Consider the following 13,624-nt stretch of genomic DNA (forward strand, 5'->3'; position numbering starts at 1 on the left):
AGTCATCAACTGCATCGGAAATTAATGTTTTTCTTACAAATCTGCCATTATGGAAAAAGAACATAAGCAACAGGCTTAGACAACCCCCTGCCAGTTGTGTAATCATCTGCTTTTTCCTGCCTGGGAAGGCACTAAGGTCACAATTCTGCTCCCACATTCCAGGGATGCTGCTCTGAGTGAGGTTTCATGGGATAAAATAACTCTAAATTGTATGTTCCAGCACTGTGAGTGCTCCAGGCCAGGTTGGACAGGGCTTGGAACAAGCTGGGCTGTTGGAAGGTGTCACTTCCCAGGACTAGGTGACCTTTGTTTCCCTCCTCCCCCAGAGTAACTCTAAGCCACACATCGTTAGGTTGTTTGATGCTTTTATTTATCACATGTAAAAACACTACTGTCCTCTGTCTGCAGGAACCTCTGGCTGCACTGCAAATCACACAGCTCCAAACGTTGAAGATGAGACAGGCTGAGAGAGGAACTAAAGTGTTTATGCCCAGTCACAATGTCATTGTCCCCGAGGAGGTTAAATACACAGAACCCCTCAGGGACTGTTCTACAGAAGCAGTAGAGCATTACAATTAACAGATCAGAGTTGGTGAAAACACTGGGTGAAGGAATCATCTAGGGGGGAAGAGGACCTGCAAACTGGTCTTTTTCCTTCAGCTGCCCTTTCTAGTTGAGGGAATTGTGATCTAAGTAATGACTAGTGCCAGAAACCAGGACAGGGGTTGACTGATCCACACAGCTTAGTTGACACGAGGGTTCCTGAAGTTCCTCCCAGCAAAGCGAGCCTTGCTGCCCAGCTCCTCCTCAATCCTGAGGGAAAGGGCAGAGAGCACTGTCAGCAGACAGCACAAAATTCCTGCATTACCACAGCCACTTGGCCCTGATAACCTCCCAGGACTGCAAGTACCACCAGTGACAAACCAGTTCCCACCAAGCTGCTCCAGTCATGTGTTAACCACACTAGTGAGTCACTGACTCAGTCACCATCTGATAGAACTTCCCACACACAGTTTAAGTGTTTGCCCAAGGGAACTGCCCCATGCAGAGAAGGATAAGTGCCACATCCATCACCCTGGTGAAAACACTGGGTGAAGGGATCATCTAGGGAGGGAAGAGGACCTGCAAACTGGTCTTTTTCCTTCAGCTGCCCTTTCTAGTTGAGGGAATTGTGATCTAAGTAATGACTAGTGCCAGAAACCAGGACAGGGGTTGACTGATCCACACAGCTTAGTTGACACGAGGGTTCCTGAAGTTCCTCCCAGCAAAGCGAGCCTTGCTGCCCAGCTCCTCCTCAATCCTGAGGGAAAGGGCAGAGAGCACTGTCAGCAGACAGCACAAAATTCCTGCATTACCACAGCCACTTGGCCCTGATAACCTCCCAGGACTGCAAGTACCACCAGTGACAAACCAGTTCCCACCAAGCTGCTCCAGTCATGTGTTAACCACACTAGTGAGTCACTGACTCAGTCACCATCTGATAGAACTTCCCACACACAGTTTAAGTGTTTGCCCAAGGGAACTGCCCCATGCAGAGAAGGATAAGTGCCACATCCATCACCACAGGATGCTTTGGATGATGTCCCTTCAGTGTGTTATGGACCTCACCCACCCAGCCCAGGTCAGGCTTGTCCCTCCTCCCTTTCCCCTCCCGACTCACCTCAGCAGCTGGTTGTACTTGGCTAGACGCTCAGACCTGCAGGGGGCACCAGTTTTGATCTGAAAGGGAAGTCAAAAGTTAATGAACTAGAGCAGAAATCAGACCACAGGTGCCAACACAGAACTATTCAGAGTAATCAGCATATCACAAGCTTTATTTCAGCATCAGGCTCAATATCACACTCAAACACAGTAAGACTGGGAGCAATAAAGATTGTCCATCTGCTATCAGCTTCAGGAAATCCAGGTACACCCACTGGAGCCGACCAGAACTTTTCAAACTGGTGGTTAAAGGTGAGTTTACCCAAGATAACACACTCCCATGTCACTCTGCCACTAGCAAATCAGCTCCCTGTACACACAGCACATCTGCAGGAAGGCAGAGCAGAGCTCAGTGGCTTCACCACTGCGTTACCTCCCCAAGCACAAAGTGCAGCAGGCACAGATACCAACCTGACCAGTGCAGAGACCCACGACCAGGTCAGCAATGAAGGTGTCCTCTGTCTCTCCGGAGCGGTGACTCACCATCACACCCCAACCGTTCGACTGGGCAAGCTTGCAGCTGGAACAGAGAGGGAGGTGAAGCTCACACCATGCCCATGTGCCCAGCAGCCTTTCCTCTGGGCACTCTGCCAACTGGCAGCATTCCTGGCTCTGGCACAGGTCAGGATCACGAGATCAGGAGCTGCTCTCGGATGTGCCCACGTGACATCGAGACCACGCAGGGCCAGGATAACTTGCCAATATCCTCTCTCAGTTAATATGCTCTGTATTAGTTAATAATTGCCCTCCCCTCCCAAATGGACATCCACAGACTCCTAATCCCCTAGGTCTGGTCTGCATGTTCACCTCCCTCAGACAACCCCCAGCCTGGCCAAGAGGGAGAACTTACGCTTGCAGGGACTCTGTCACAGAGCCAATCTGGTTGACCTTCAGGAGGAGGCAGTTGCAGGATTTCTCCTCCACAGCCTTGGCAATACGCTTTGGGTTGGTTACAGTCAGGTCATCCCCAACCACCTGGATGCCAATGCTGCCAGTGAACTTTTTCCAGGCAGCCCAGTCATCCTGGTCAAATGGGTCTTCGATGGACACCACTGCAGAGGGACACAAACAGCTTTAATGCCACCCTGAAAGCTCTTGTTTGAAAGCAATGGCTGCAGCCAAGTACTACCCACTACAAAGGGCATTCTCAGGCCCCTAAGAGGCTGTTTGCTCTGCTCTGACCCCTCCTGGAAGAGAAGCTGCATCCCAACTCTTTCCTTCAGCACCCAACCCCTATTCACCACCACCGGTGTGCTGCTTGTTGAGGAACAACTTACAGGGGTAGTTCTTGACAAAGCCCTTGTACAGGTCAGCCAGCTGGTCAGGAGAGATGTATCTGCTGGGATCATCAGGGGATTTGAAGTCCAGGTCGTACTTGCCGTCGCGGTAGAACTCTGAGGCAGCCACGTCCATGCCAATCACCACCTTGTCGGTGTACCCAGCCTTGGCGATCGCTGTCTTCAGCAGCTCCAGGGCTGGAACACAAGGAGAGATCCCTGAGCTCCTGCCAAACACCTTAACCCAGAAACTGTTCCATTTCCCAACAGCAGCAGCATCACTTGGCCAAGCATCTCCATTACCCCCTCGGGAAAGCCCAAAGGATGCACAGGGAAGGTTCTCACACCCTTCCACTTCTGAACTGACTGGAACAAGGGATGACTCTAATGCTGCTTTCAGCTTGTAATACCCTTGAGACACCATTATGGCATTCCTAATCTCTTCAGGCAGGACTACATGTCAGCCCAGAGAGCTTAATACTTGCTGATACACCACATCCTCCCTCAGCTTTAGGCATGTGGGCAGGAAGCACTGGCTGCACTCTAAGCCCTTTTAGCTCCACATCAGGTGTTGACCAAGTGGTGAGCACCAAACCCTGACAGGAAAGGAGAAACATAACCTGCCTCTTGGCATCTACCTGTCCTCCACGTGCATTTACCTGCAGAAAAAGGGACAGAACCACTCAGGAGAAGTCTCTGGATACTACCCACTGTGCTACTGTTTGGCAGAGTCCAAGCAAAGGAACTCGGTGTGGTGTGAGCACTAAGACCCTCCCAATCACCCCTGATTTGGGTGAAGCAGCTGGGATCAACCAGGTTATTTGCAGTAGGAAGCTTAGCTCAAGTGTGTGTGTTAGGGGTTTTTTTTGTGGGTTTTGTAAGATGCTAATGCAGTACAAACTGCAGAAGCAGCTGCTGTCAGCAATGTTAGTTCTTTGGACTGTAATGATCATTCAAGGTTATCCTCAGTGATGTCTGAGAGGGTATAAAGCTGCATGTGACACTGAGACTCAGAAGTGACCCATTTCTAGTGCTGCCTCACTGTCTTCAGTGTCAAAAAAAGGCACAGCAGCTCAGGTCACCTTCAACACTAACAACCAACAGCTCTGGAGTCACAAGGAGTTGAACAGAGCTGTCGAATTCTTCTGCCTTATTAGCAGCTCCATTTCTGTGAGAGGCAGAAAAGCAGCTCCTCTTGTACAGTTTTTGTAGGAACAGGTATTGTGTTTCCCACAAGACACACTGCCTCTCCCACAGGTTCAACAGAACTGTTTGGCCATGGAAGCAGCAAATGCCCCAACTTCCCAGGCAAGGCTCTGTGCACTCCCACACATGACCAGGCTTAGTACAAATTGTCTTCCTCCTCTGTCAGCAGAAAAACAACTCCAATGGTCTTGGACTACTGACTTTTGTTAGACCTGCACTGCACAGATATTTCCACATTACTTGTCAACTGGAAGGGCACAGGATTCCCTTAAGCTGCCACAGGAATGAAACTAATGAGGCACTGGAGTCAAAACCATCCTGCCAAGCTGCATAAAATGTCCAAGGGAATAGTTCTGTGGTATACTAGACACATCAGCAGAGCATCTTGGGATGTCAGTCAGGGTAAGAAGCAGAGCAAAGACACAGCAAGCTCTACACAAGCTACTGATGTTACTTTCCAGTCGTATTGGACAGGTAAAATCTCAAATCCCCAGCTCTCAGTTATGGCTCTTCCCACACTTAGCTGATTCTTACCTTCCTTGTTTTCCAGGATGTTGGGAGCAAAGCCACCCTCATCCCCCACGTTGGTTGCATCCTTGCCATACTTCTCCTTGATGACATTCTTCAGGTTGTGATAGACCTCAGCACCGATGCGCATTGCCTCCTTGAAGGTGTCAGCACCCACGGGCAGGATCATGAACTCCTGCATAGCCAACTTGTTGCCAGCGTGGGAGCCACCATTGATCACATTGAAAGCCTTGGAGGAACCACAAAAAGTCCACTTAGAACGTCTCAGGGTCACTTGGAAACAACGTAATTATGTGTAATATAACTTTACAAGCCTCAACTCAATAACATTAAGATCTTTCACTCTCTAGGAAACTTGATCCAAGTCCACAAGGATCACAAAGCCCCTGGTAAGACCAAGAGACTTACAGGAACTGGGAGAATGACTTCTGGGTTTCCAGCCAGGTCAGCAATGTGACGGTACAAGGGCACACCCTTCTCAGCAGCACCAGCTTTGCATACAGCCAGAGACACTCCCAAGATGGCATTGGCACCAAATTTGGCTGGAAGAGAAGGAATTGTTTAAGGAAATGTCTTTATGAAGAGACCCAGCAGTGCCAGCACCATATGCCATGCACTGCCTGTTGTTTCTGGCAAGGTAAGGTAGAATGCTCTAAACCCTCAGGGCAACACAAAGCTCACTTACATTTGTTTTCTGTCCCATCCATCTCCAGCATCAGTTTGTCAATCTTCTCCTGCTCCACAACATTGACATTCTGCAGAGAGAAGCAAACCAAGCAATGCTTGACCCCAAACATGGCTCCAACTCACATCTACCCACTGCACTTGTATTTATTTCCCTGGCAGGCAACAAGACTTGTTTAAGGGCAGTTACCAACAGCTGAAGAGACAAATCCTTGTCATGATCACACAGCAGCAGCTTTGGCCACTTGCAGCAGACCAAGGCTGACAGGTAAGCTGGATGTGCCATCACTTCATCTATTACCACTCAATTTTGCACCATCCTTTCCAGCTAGGGCTTAGTGCCCACAAAGCAATGTGACTCAGGCAGACTAAAATCCCCTCAGATTCCCTTCCAAACGACCCAGCTTGGATCAAACCCAGTCCCTCCCCATCATTCAGCCACTCTTTGATGCTTCAAGCAGCTTATCCCAACTGCACACCACTGAAGGACTTCTGCACACAACCACTTGGGGTTGATTACATGTTAGATACGCAGTCATTAAGCAAATTAAGTCAAACCATTACTGTAGTCAGTTGTTCACATGCACTGCAATCCACTCCCCATGTCCTACAGTTCCAGAGATGGCTCAGACACACTGCCTGGCTTTAGGTGATGTTAAGAGAAGACAGATTGCTCCTACCTTGCTAATCAGTGCAGGTGCAATCGATTTATTGACGTGCTCAACAGCTTTTGAGACACCTGCAAGGAACAAGCAAATCAGACACTGGTCAACACACAGGTTATTGGAGGTATTAGTAGGGGATCTCAGGAATATCTCAAGAAAACCACCTCATGCTACTCCAACCCCAACGCACCCTGAGCTTACAGCCCAATCTGAACGGAGAGGTCACTGCCTGGAGTTGCATGGAGGATGCATTGGCTAGGAATGCCTTGCTGCAAGGTTAGGCTGCAGGACCATGCACTGGACAAAGCCATCCAAGTGACAAGGCTGCACTGGAAGCACATCCATTACCTGTGTACACAGTGCTGTGGCCAGGAACTCGTTAACATACTTAACAGCTCTGGAGACACCTGACAGAAGCGAAATGGACAACAGAATCAAGGAAGAGATGAAGAGTCAAAGCCAACCCCACAGTCATGCAAGAAAAAGGACACAGGCAAACAGACCGAGTCAGCAAGAGTCTGACACTGAGCAGTGGACCAGAAAGAAAAGGGTGCAAAGGGCAGAGGACGCTGTGCAAGGCTGGATTTGGGCTCTCCACTCAGGTCTCCACAGTACTGCAGACACCACTGCAGACCCAAACCTGAAGTGGCTCAACAGTACTTAGAGGAGGTTTTAGGATTGGCTACATCTATCAGCTCACAGAACCCATGAGTAAGAGGAGACTAAAAGGTTTCCCCAGAGTTAGCCATGCAGCAGCTCAGCCATTTCACTATCTGCCATCATTTTGTGACATTGCTAAATCATCTTAGCACATCTTTTACTGTACAGTGTATAAAGACTTCCAGAGACCTAAGCTTCAGAATGGTGAATGCTCATTAATTGCCCTCTAAACCACATTAATTGCATTTTGCAATGGTCTAAATCTGCAGATGGGTATTACAAAAGGCCTAACAGCAACTCATCCCATGTGGTGATTACTTCTTCACAGCTCCTCCTACTATTCCCCAGCTGACAAAGCCCTTCAGCTGCCTCTTAACTATTGCCTGTAGGATCAGACTAACAGCTCTAAGCACACACACTTAGCAGACTGAGGTAAGTACACATTTACTCTTCTCAAGGAGAAGTGCCCTGGGTAAGCAGCATAAGCTCTTCAGATTTTTTTGGGATATTTAGTCATTCAGGAGCTCATTGGGTGTTAAAGTATTAACCACCATGAATCTTCTCACACAAGTCTCTCCAAGTTCAATTCAGTACTTATTAATTGTTCTTTCTTAATGGGCAAAAAAATATTTCAGCTTCCTTTCACTTGACTGGCAGGAAGGTTTGAAGACAATTCTCTCTCCCTGCCAAAAGTCAAGATGATTGATTATACTTGGAAGGTCTCACCAGTGCTTTTACAGCAGCAAGCTGAAAAAGAGCCCTGGCTGTCCAAGCTCTGAGAATGATCACAAGAATTACTATCAGGATGTTTGTCAGGTAATGACATTTTGTATGCAGCTCTTCATTGTCCCCCATACTTGTTCCCAAGCCAGCCTGGTGACTGCTGTGCTGAGTTCCCTTTCACAACACACAGTCAGTCCCCAGAGAAGTAAAATATTCCCCCACTAACACAAACTTGAGTATCTTGGCTACCTGTAAGGACAGCAAAAAAGTCAGAGTGGTTTTAGCTATCCTGCAGTCTGAAACAAAAGCTTCATCCAGGATTACCAGTGCAGAGCTGCGGACAGCAGTTGGCATAAAACCTCAGGTTCAGGATTTAGCATGCTGAGATCTAAGGAGTGGACAGAGCCAGAGCTGATGGATTTGAGAGTTCTTTGAAAATCTGATCTATGAAAAGACCTTGTGACTAGCTGCAGTATGAGCCAGGCTCTTGGAACAGGTAGTTAAGATGCTTTTATGACACAGTGCTAAAGCACTCTGTACCCTGACACACACAGGGCACAGGGTAACAAAGTCCACCTGGGCACACTGTGCTGGAGCTGCTGCTGCCTGGCTGGCAACATCCCCACCCTGCTACAGCCCAGCATCAATGACTGCAGCATCACAGCCACATGCCAGGCCACACTGGGTGCCCAGCTGAGCTCACCTTTGCCCATGTAACGCGTCTTGTCGTTGTCACGAAGCTCCAGAGCTTCATAGATTCCAGTTGAGGCACCACTGGGAACAGCAGCTCTGAACATACCTGTTCACAGCACAAAAAGAAATGTCTTGACATGCTCAAACCCACAAAACATCCTCCACCCATACACCATCCCAAGCTGCCACATGCTTCCATCCTTGGAGATGGGAAAGGAAATCTCTAAGTCACCTATCTGACTTGTAGTGACCCTGAGAGGGTTGTCTGCTCCCTCACAGCACCAACTCATCTGACCAACACCAGATTTCTTCTCTTCCATTGTGCATTTCAAGTGTTGAAGTTAGAAAACCACCCATTCCCCTGCACAAAAAGTAGCTTTAGTCACTGGATCTACTTTTGAGCCCAGTCTGGCAGGTCAACTCTTAAATTCTTCGAAGATATGGCATGAAAAGGACAATTAGGAAGTCTATTTTGTTAATATGAGTTCTGAGCCCTTCCAACAACAGCAGAACCACCCAGACAGCTCATTCCTCCAGCCAAGGATGCTGAACTTGGAGCAAGTCTGCAGGCTGGAGTCTGTTCTGCAGTTCCAGGTGCCAACTCCAGCCTCCACTCCTTCCTTATCCCACTAAATCAAAGAGCTTAGTGGGGGCAGTCTCATTAAATGACTGCATTAATCTTTTGAGGCAGAAAGATCAGCTCTTTAGTCAGTGTATTACAGCCATTGTGTTTGCTCATTCCACCAAACCACACTGGTATGAGTTTGCACAATGCCTTTGTCAGATCCTATCAGATGTGGGATGAACAGCTAACAAACCAAGGGAAAGTCCTACAACAATTAAAAATGTAAGATGTTATATGTGAAAGCCCAATTAGACAAATTCTTTAGTCATGCCTGAGTACTTATGCAGAGAAGAAATCATTACCCAAAACTGTGCAGCAGCAGAAAACTGTTTCATTACAGCAAGTGACTGCCAGACAAACCAAGAATTAAACTTCAAGTGCACTCAGACACTACCAGGGCCTTGAGTTTCTAAGAGCTATCCCAGTTTGTGCTTGGGGCAGGTTTGGGAGAGCACCCACACAATTTTAGGCTGTAAGTAGCAGCACACTTGAAAAAAACCCTGCACTGTGCAGGTCAGAACCTTGAGCTCAGCAAATTCACCCAGACAGAATGAGGCAGAGGTTTTTCCTGCAAGTCTCACAGCAAGTTCCAGCAAGTTGTGTGTGTGGAGGAAACAATGAGCACAATTCCACTGCTACAACAATGTATCCTTCTCACTGCCTCTTCAGGTCTATCAGATACAAGAAAGGCATTGACAGCTCCAGCTAAGGACTCACCTTTGTTGGTGTACAGGTCTACCTCAACCGTGGGATTCCCACGGGAGTCGAAGATTTCACGGGCATGGATCTTGGTGATGGACATCTTTAATACCTGGAAAGAAGAAAGAACCATTACTCAGAATGGTTTGGGTTGGAAAGAACCTTCAAAGACCTCTAGTTCAACAACCCTGCCATGGGCAGGGTCACCTCCCACAAGCCCAGGTTGCTCCAAGCCCTGTCCAGCCTGGCCTGGAACACTCCCAGGGATGGAGCAGCCACAGCTTCTCTGGGCAACCTGTGCCAGTGCCTCAGCACCTTTAGCATAAAAGAAATCTCCTCCTTATATCCAAGGGACACAGTCTCTTTTGATGTTTCTAAGTGACACTGCAGTATCACGAGACCCTATACAAAACAGTAGGAGCAGATGACATGAGTGGAAGCTCCTGGTGGACAGCAAACTTCTTCAGAGACATTATCCAAAGGGATACTAGAAACTTCAGCACCTTTCAGTAGAAATCTCTAACTACTAATACCATATAAGCTTTTCTGGTGGCAGGTCACAGTCACCTCATAGTTCTTAGGAAATGAGTCCAGTAATAAAGTGGTAATTCTTTTCAAAGATGTCATATCCTTCTAATTCCCTAGAGACCTCAAGGTCCTGGGCAGACTTGGCACAGACACCAGTTGAGTTGGGGTGACCATCTGGCTGCAGCCTAAGCCTGCAGGTGAGCAGGGCAGGCAGCAGCCTAATTCCAGCAAGCCCTTCCCACCACAACTACCTCACAACCTGCTGATGCCACTCCCTGCTTCCTCATGCTTCCCTCAGGCTGGATGTGTGTGGCTTTCAGCTGCTGGAACTGCCCACAGGCACAGCCAGCACCACCCAGCTCTGTCCCTGGTCCCTCTCCACACAGCCCAAAGGTGCCAGGGACACAGAAACCCCCTCAGACCCTCTGCCCAGGGGGCTCAGGAGCCTTGCACTGCTCCCAGCATGCTGCTAACATCAGCTTCAATTTTATATCCTGTACTAACACCTGCAATCATGAGACCAGTTCACACTATTTCAGCTGGGAAACTCTTTTTTTTTTTTTACTTAGTGGAAGTTAAGAGCCAAATGCTGGAAGACAGAAATCACAACCTAGATGGGAAGAACAGCCTTAACCCACAGCCTCATTTCCAGTGAGATCTGAGAGAAATGTCACCTCACCACGTAAGAGCAGCCAAGCAATCCTAGTACAGGAAATCTCTGCTACCAGTTAGAGTTCATTCTGATAAGAGACTAAAGTGCAACAGGTCTCAGTATGCTCAGCAGCTGTTCAGAGCCAAAGGTAACCTATGTCAAAATAGAACTAGTCACAGCCCTAATTAAGAGCATTAATAATTACACCCTGTTGAGTATTTACAGGATCAGTTTTTCCTCTTAACTTTCCCTCTTAAAAGGTAGAAAAAAAAAAAAAAATCAGTCTTTTGAATACTTCCTTTTCCCCTTCTCACATGTATATTCACAGAGAAAAGTGCAGTAAGAACAGCCTTATGTAAGCTCAGCTACAATTTAAAACCCAAGTCATAGAAAAGCCTGTGAGCCATCGACTGGCACCAAACCCAGTCCATCTGCAGGGAAGAAAGCTCAGCCTCAGAGGCAGAACTGTCTGGAAACTGTTTTTTTGGCAAGCCAGGGTGGGTGGTAACTGTTTACAGAAATGGTCATGAATTTCTCCACAGTTACTGCAAGTTAAGGAAACAGGACCTTAGAAATGCTGATGCTTGTTCAACCTCTGTGCATGTGTGAGCTAACTTCAGACACTCATTCTTCCCCCACAAATTCTGCCATTTGCTCTGTCCTCTTGGCTTTCCAGTGTCCCCTGCAGCTGTCCTGCCCCTAAACAGTGTTTGCATAAGCTCCAAGATTCCCAACACTTCCTGCTGTACAGTCGTGTGACAGATGATATGACTACCCTAAGCAGCAAAGAAACTCACTGCCCTTCACACTGCCACTGCTTAACTCTGTGAACACACAAGCCAGAAATAAATCCCTGCAACTCTCCAGTTATCAGCACCACCCACACTAACACTGATCTCTCTGCAGGTGCACTGAGAGGCTAATAGGAAAAAATCCCTATTTACCCAAAAAAAAGGGCTTTCAGAGTTGATTAAATTGGCACCTGCTAAGCCTTACTTTCATTTTCAGAGGAATTAAATAATACTTTCATGGCTTTGAGACAAAACTTTAGGTGCTCCATTCTTTGAAAGCACAGGCAGCTCTCAGGAAGTCCTAGTGCAATGCAAGCACTGTTTGTTGACCTTCACAAAGGAGACACTTCAGGAATACACTGCAAGAGCTTCCACCGGGAATGTCAGCCAGGTGAGACATCACATCCTTGACTGACAACCTCTCCAAAGTCCCTCCCTTTCCCGTAGGAGGCATTTCACCACTCCAGACATGCTTCACACCTTGGTTTTTCCTCATTTTGCAAACCCTTTCACTCCCTTGTTCGAGAAACATTTTTCCTCCTGAGCCACAGGGTCAAACTGATGTTCTTTGGCTCACCACAAAGTCAGCATTATGTATTCTGCCTCAATCAATTCAGTCAACTCATCTAGGGTCAGCCCTGCTCAGGTTTAACTATGGAAATGCTGACTGAAGGCAGGAGAGGTCACCAGCAGCACTATCTGCTCCAGGCCTTTGTACTCAGCCAAACACACAAATACCTCAGTGGTATTTAACACACACATGGCCCCAAACCTTTTTTTTTTTTTGCAGCATAATCTGCTGACAAGGTCACTGTCTCCCTTCAGGGAGGAACCACTCTCAACAGCTTTCCTGGCCTTAACAGGAACACATATGTTAGTGCCTGCTGCAAGGCTAAGTTACAACCCACTGCCACCTCTGAGTGCTTCACTATCAACTACAACCCAACACATCACCACTTACTCCTTATCTGATCCTGTGCTCTCCACAGGGAATGCAGCAATCTAATACCAACATGGACAACTCCAACTTAAAATCAGTGGTTTTGTTCAGTGACAATTTGATCACCAAAATCTGTGAGCCACTTTGCAGCCACATTTCCCTAAAGCCACACCAGAGTTAAGGCTGAGCACTACAAGCATTTGAATAGAGATTTAAAAAGCAACAGTAGAGTTTGGCCAAAGAAAGAACTGTCCTAGTGAGTATCTTATTACAGAGCTGCCACAGTTATCAGTGGAAGCTCTGCAGGACATTTAAAGGTCCTGTGTGACTGCACCTCATACCATCACCACTCAAAAAAAAAAACCAGCTCTCTGGTTGTTTGATCTCACTATCAGATCACAGTACATCAATTCCACTGCTGGAAACACTCGAAACTGGGCAAACTCCACTACTGGAAAAACTCAAAACTGGGCACATGATCTCCTTCCAGTCCTACTCCATTCAGCACTAATGCACCTCTACCTCTGCAACGTGATACAGCAGGTGCTGAACACCACCTGGGAGGGAGCAACTCACAGACACGTCCAACCACTTTCTCTCTCAGGGTGTGCTAAGATGGAGGAGGCTTGAAACTGCATTGCCTCAGCCTGTGGGTTTGGGTGACAAACTTCACTACTTCCTGCCAGGCTCGCAGACTCACAGCCCTACCCTGTGACTCAGCAGGCAAGTAACGGAACAGGAGCTCGGAGGATCCTCCCGGGCACGATCCTCCTGCACGAGGCAACAAGGTTAGCACGCACATCCTCCACTCACTCCTCCACCTCCGGGGGATACTCCCCCACAGCACTTCACCACCCCCACCGAGACCTACAGCACAGCTCGCAGCGCCAGCAGCTCAGTACTGGAGATGAGACGCTGAAGGACAGCGGCTTAAAAAAAAAACAAAGGGGAAGGTCCAAATCAGCGCACGCGATCCAAAAATCACTGTTAATGATTAAAGAGGTTAAACTCTGCCTCTGAAGGATGCCTTGACCCACCGCCACCCCGTCAGCGTGTCCAGGCGCTGGGATAGGCTGCCCAGGGAGGTGGTGGAGTCACCATCCATGGAGATGGTGAAGAAGCGCCTGACCTGGCGCTAGAGGAGATGGTTTGGAGGTCATAGCGAAGCGCCAGGCGAGTGGTTGGGCTTTATCTTAAAGGTCTCATGCAACCTCGACGATTCTGCGCATATATATATACATATATATATATA

At 47.9% G+C, this 13,624-nt stretch overlaps 1 protein-coding gene across 4 annotated transcripts; it reads right to left on the reverse strand.

Annotated features, from left to right (window-relative positions):
- Window positions 1-351: 351 nt before the first annotated feature.
- LOC103806327 (alpha-enolase) lies at window positions 352-9,587 on the reverse strand. 4 transcript variants are annotated; one of them, XM_009079010.1, is made up of 11 exons: window positions 9,480-9,587; window positions 8,148-8,243; window positions 6,077-6,135; window positions 5,398-5,467; window positions 5,121-5,254; window positions 4,719-4,941; window positions 2,979-3,176; window positions 2,552-2,753; window positions 2,113-2,221; window positions 1,661-1,719; window positions 352-813 (listed from the first exon to the last, which is right to left on the reverse strand). In XM_009079010.1, exons 1-11 carry the CDS (start codon window positions 9,562-9,564, stop codon window positions 744-746), a joined length of 1,305 nt encoding a protein of 434 aa, XP_009077258.1. In that variant the 5' UTR covers window positions 9,565-9,587; the 3' UTR covers window positions 352-743. The 4 variants fall into 4 exon arrangements, with proteins under 4 accessions (XP_009077258.1, XP_009077257.1, XP_009077259.1 ...); XM_009079009.1 differs by lacking the exon at window positions 352-813 and adding an exon at window positions 1,108-1,300; XM_009079011.1 differs by lacking the exons at window positions 352-813; window positions 6,077-6,135 and adding exons at window positions 1,108-1,300; window positions 6,410-6,468 and having other exon boundaries at window positions 9,480-9,569.
- Window positions 9,588-13,624: the final 4,037 nt, after the last annotated feature.

The sequence above is a fragment of the Acanthisitta chloris genome, unplaced genomic scaffold (genome assembly GCF_000695815.1).
Source record: "Acanthisitta chloris isolate BGI_N310 unplaced genomic scaffold, ASM69581v1 scaffold27907, whole genome shotgun sequence".
NCBI lineage: Eukaryota > Metazoa > Chordata > Aves > Passeriformes > Acanthisittidae > Acanthisitta > Acanthisitta chloris.

What these genes read in the sequence shown, in the direction of transcription:
- LOC103806327 (XM_009079010.1), bottom strand. Translation starts at nt 9,564, where the DNA reads ATGTCCATCACCAAGATCCATGCCCGTGAAATCTTCGACTCCCGTGGG. An exon ending in CTTTGTCAAGAACTACCCCT is followed by an intron (nt 2,754 to 2,978) that starts GTAAGTTGTTCC and finishes GTCCCTCTGCAG; the next exon opens with TGGTGTCCATCGAAGACCCA. An exon ending in TGGGTCTCTGCACTGGTCAG is followed by an intron (nt 1,720 to 2,112) that starts GTTGGTATCTGT and finishes CTTCCCTTTCAG; the next exon opens with ATCAAAACTGGTGCCCCCTG.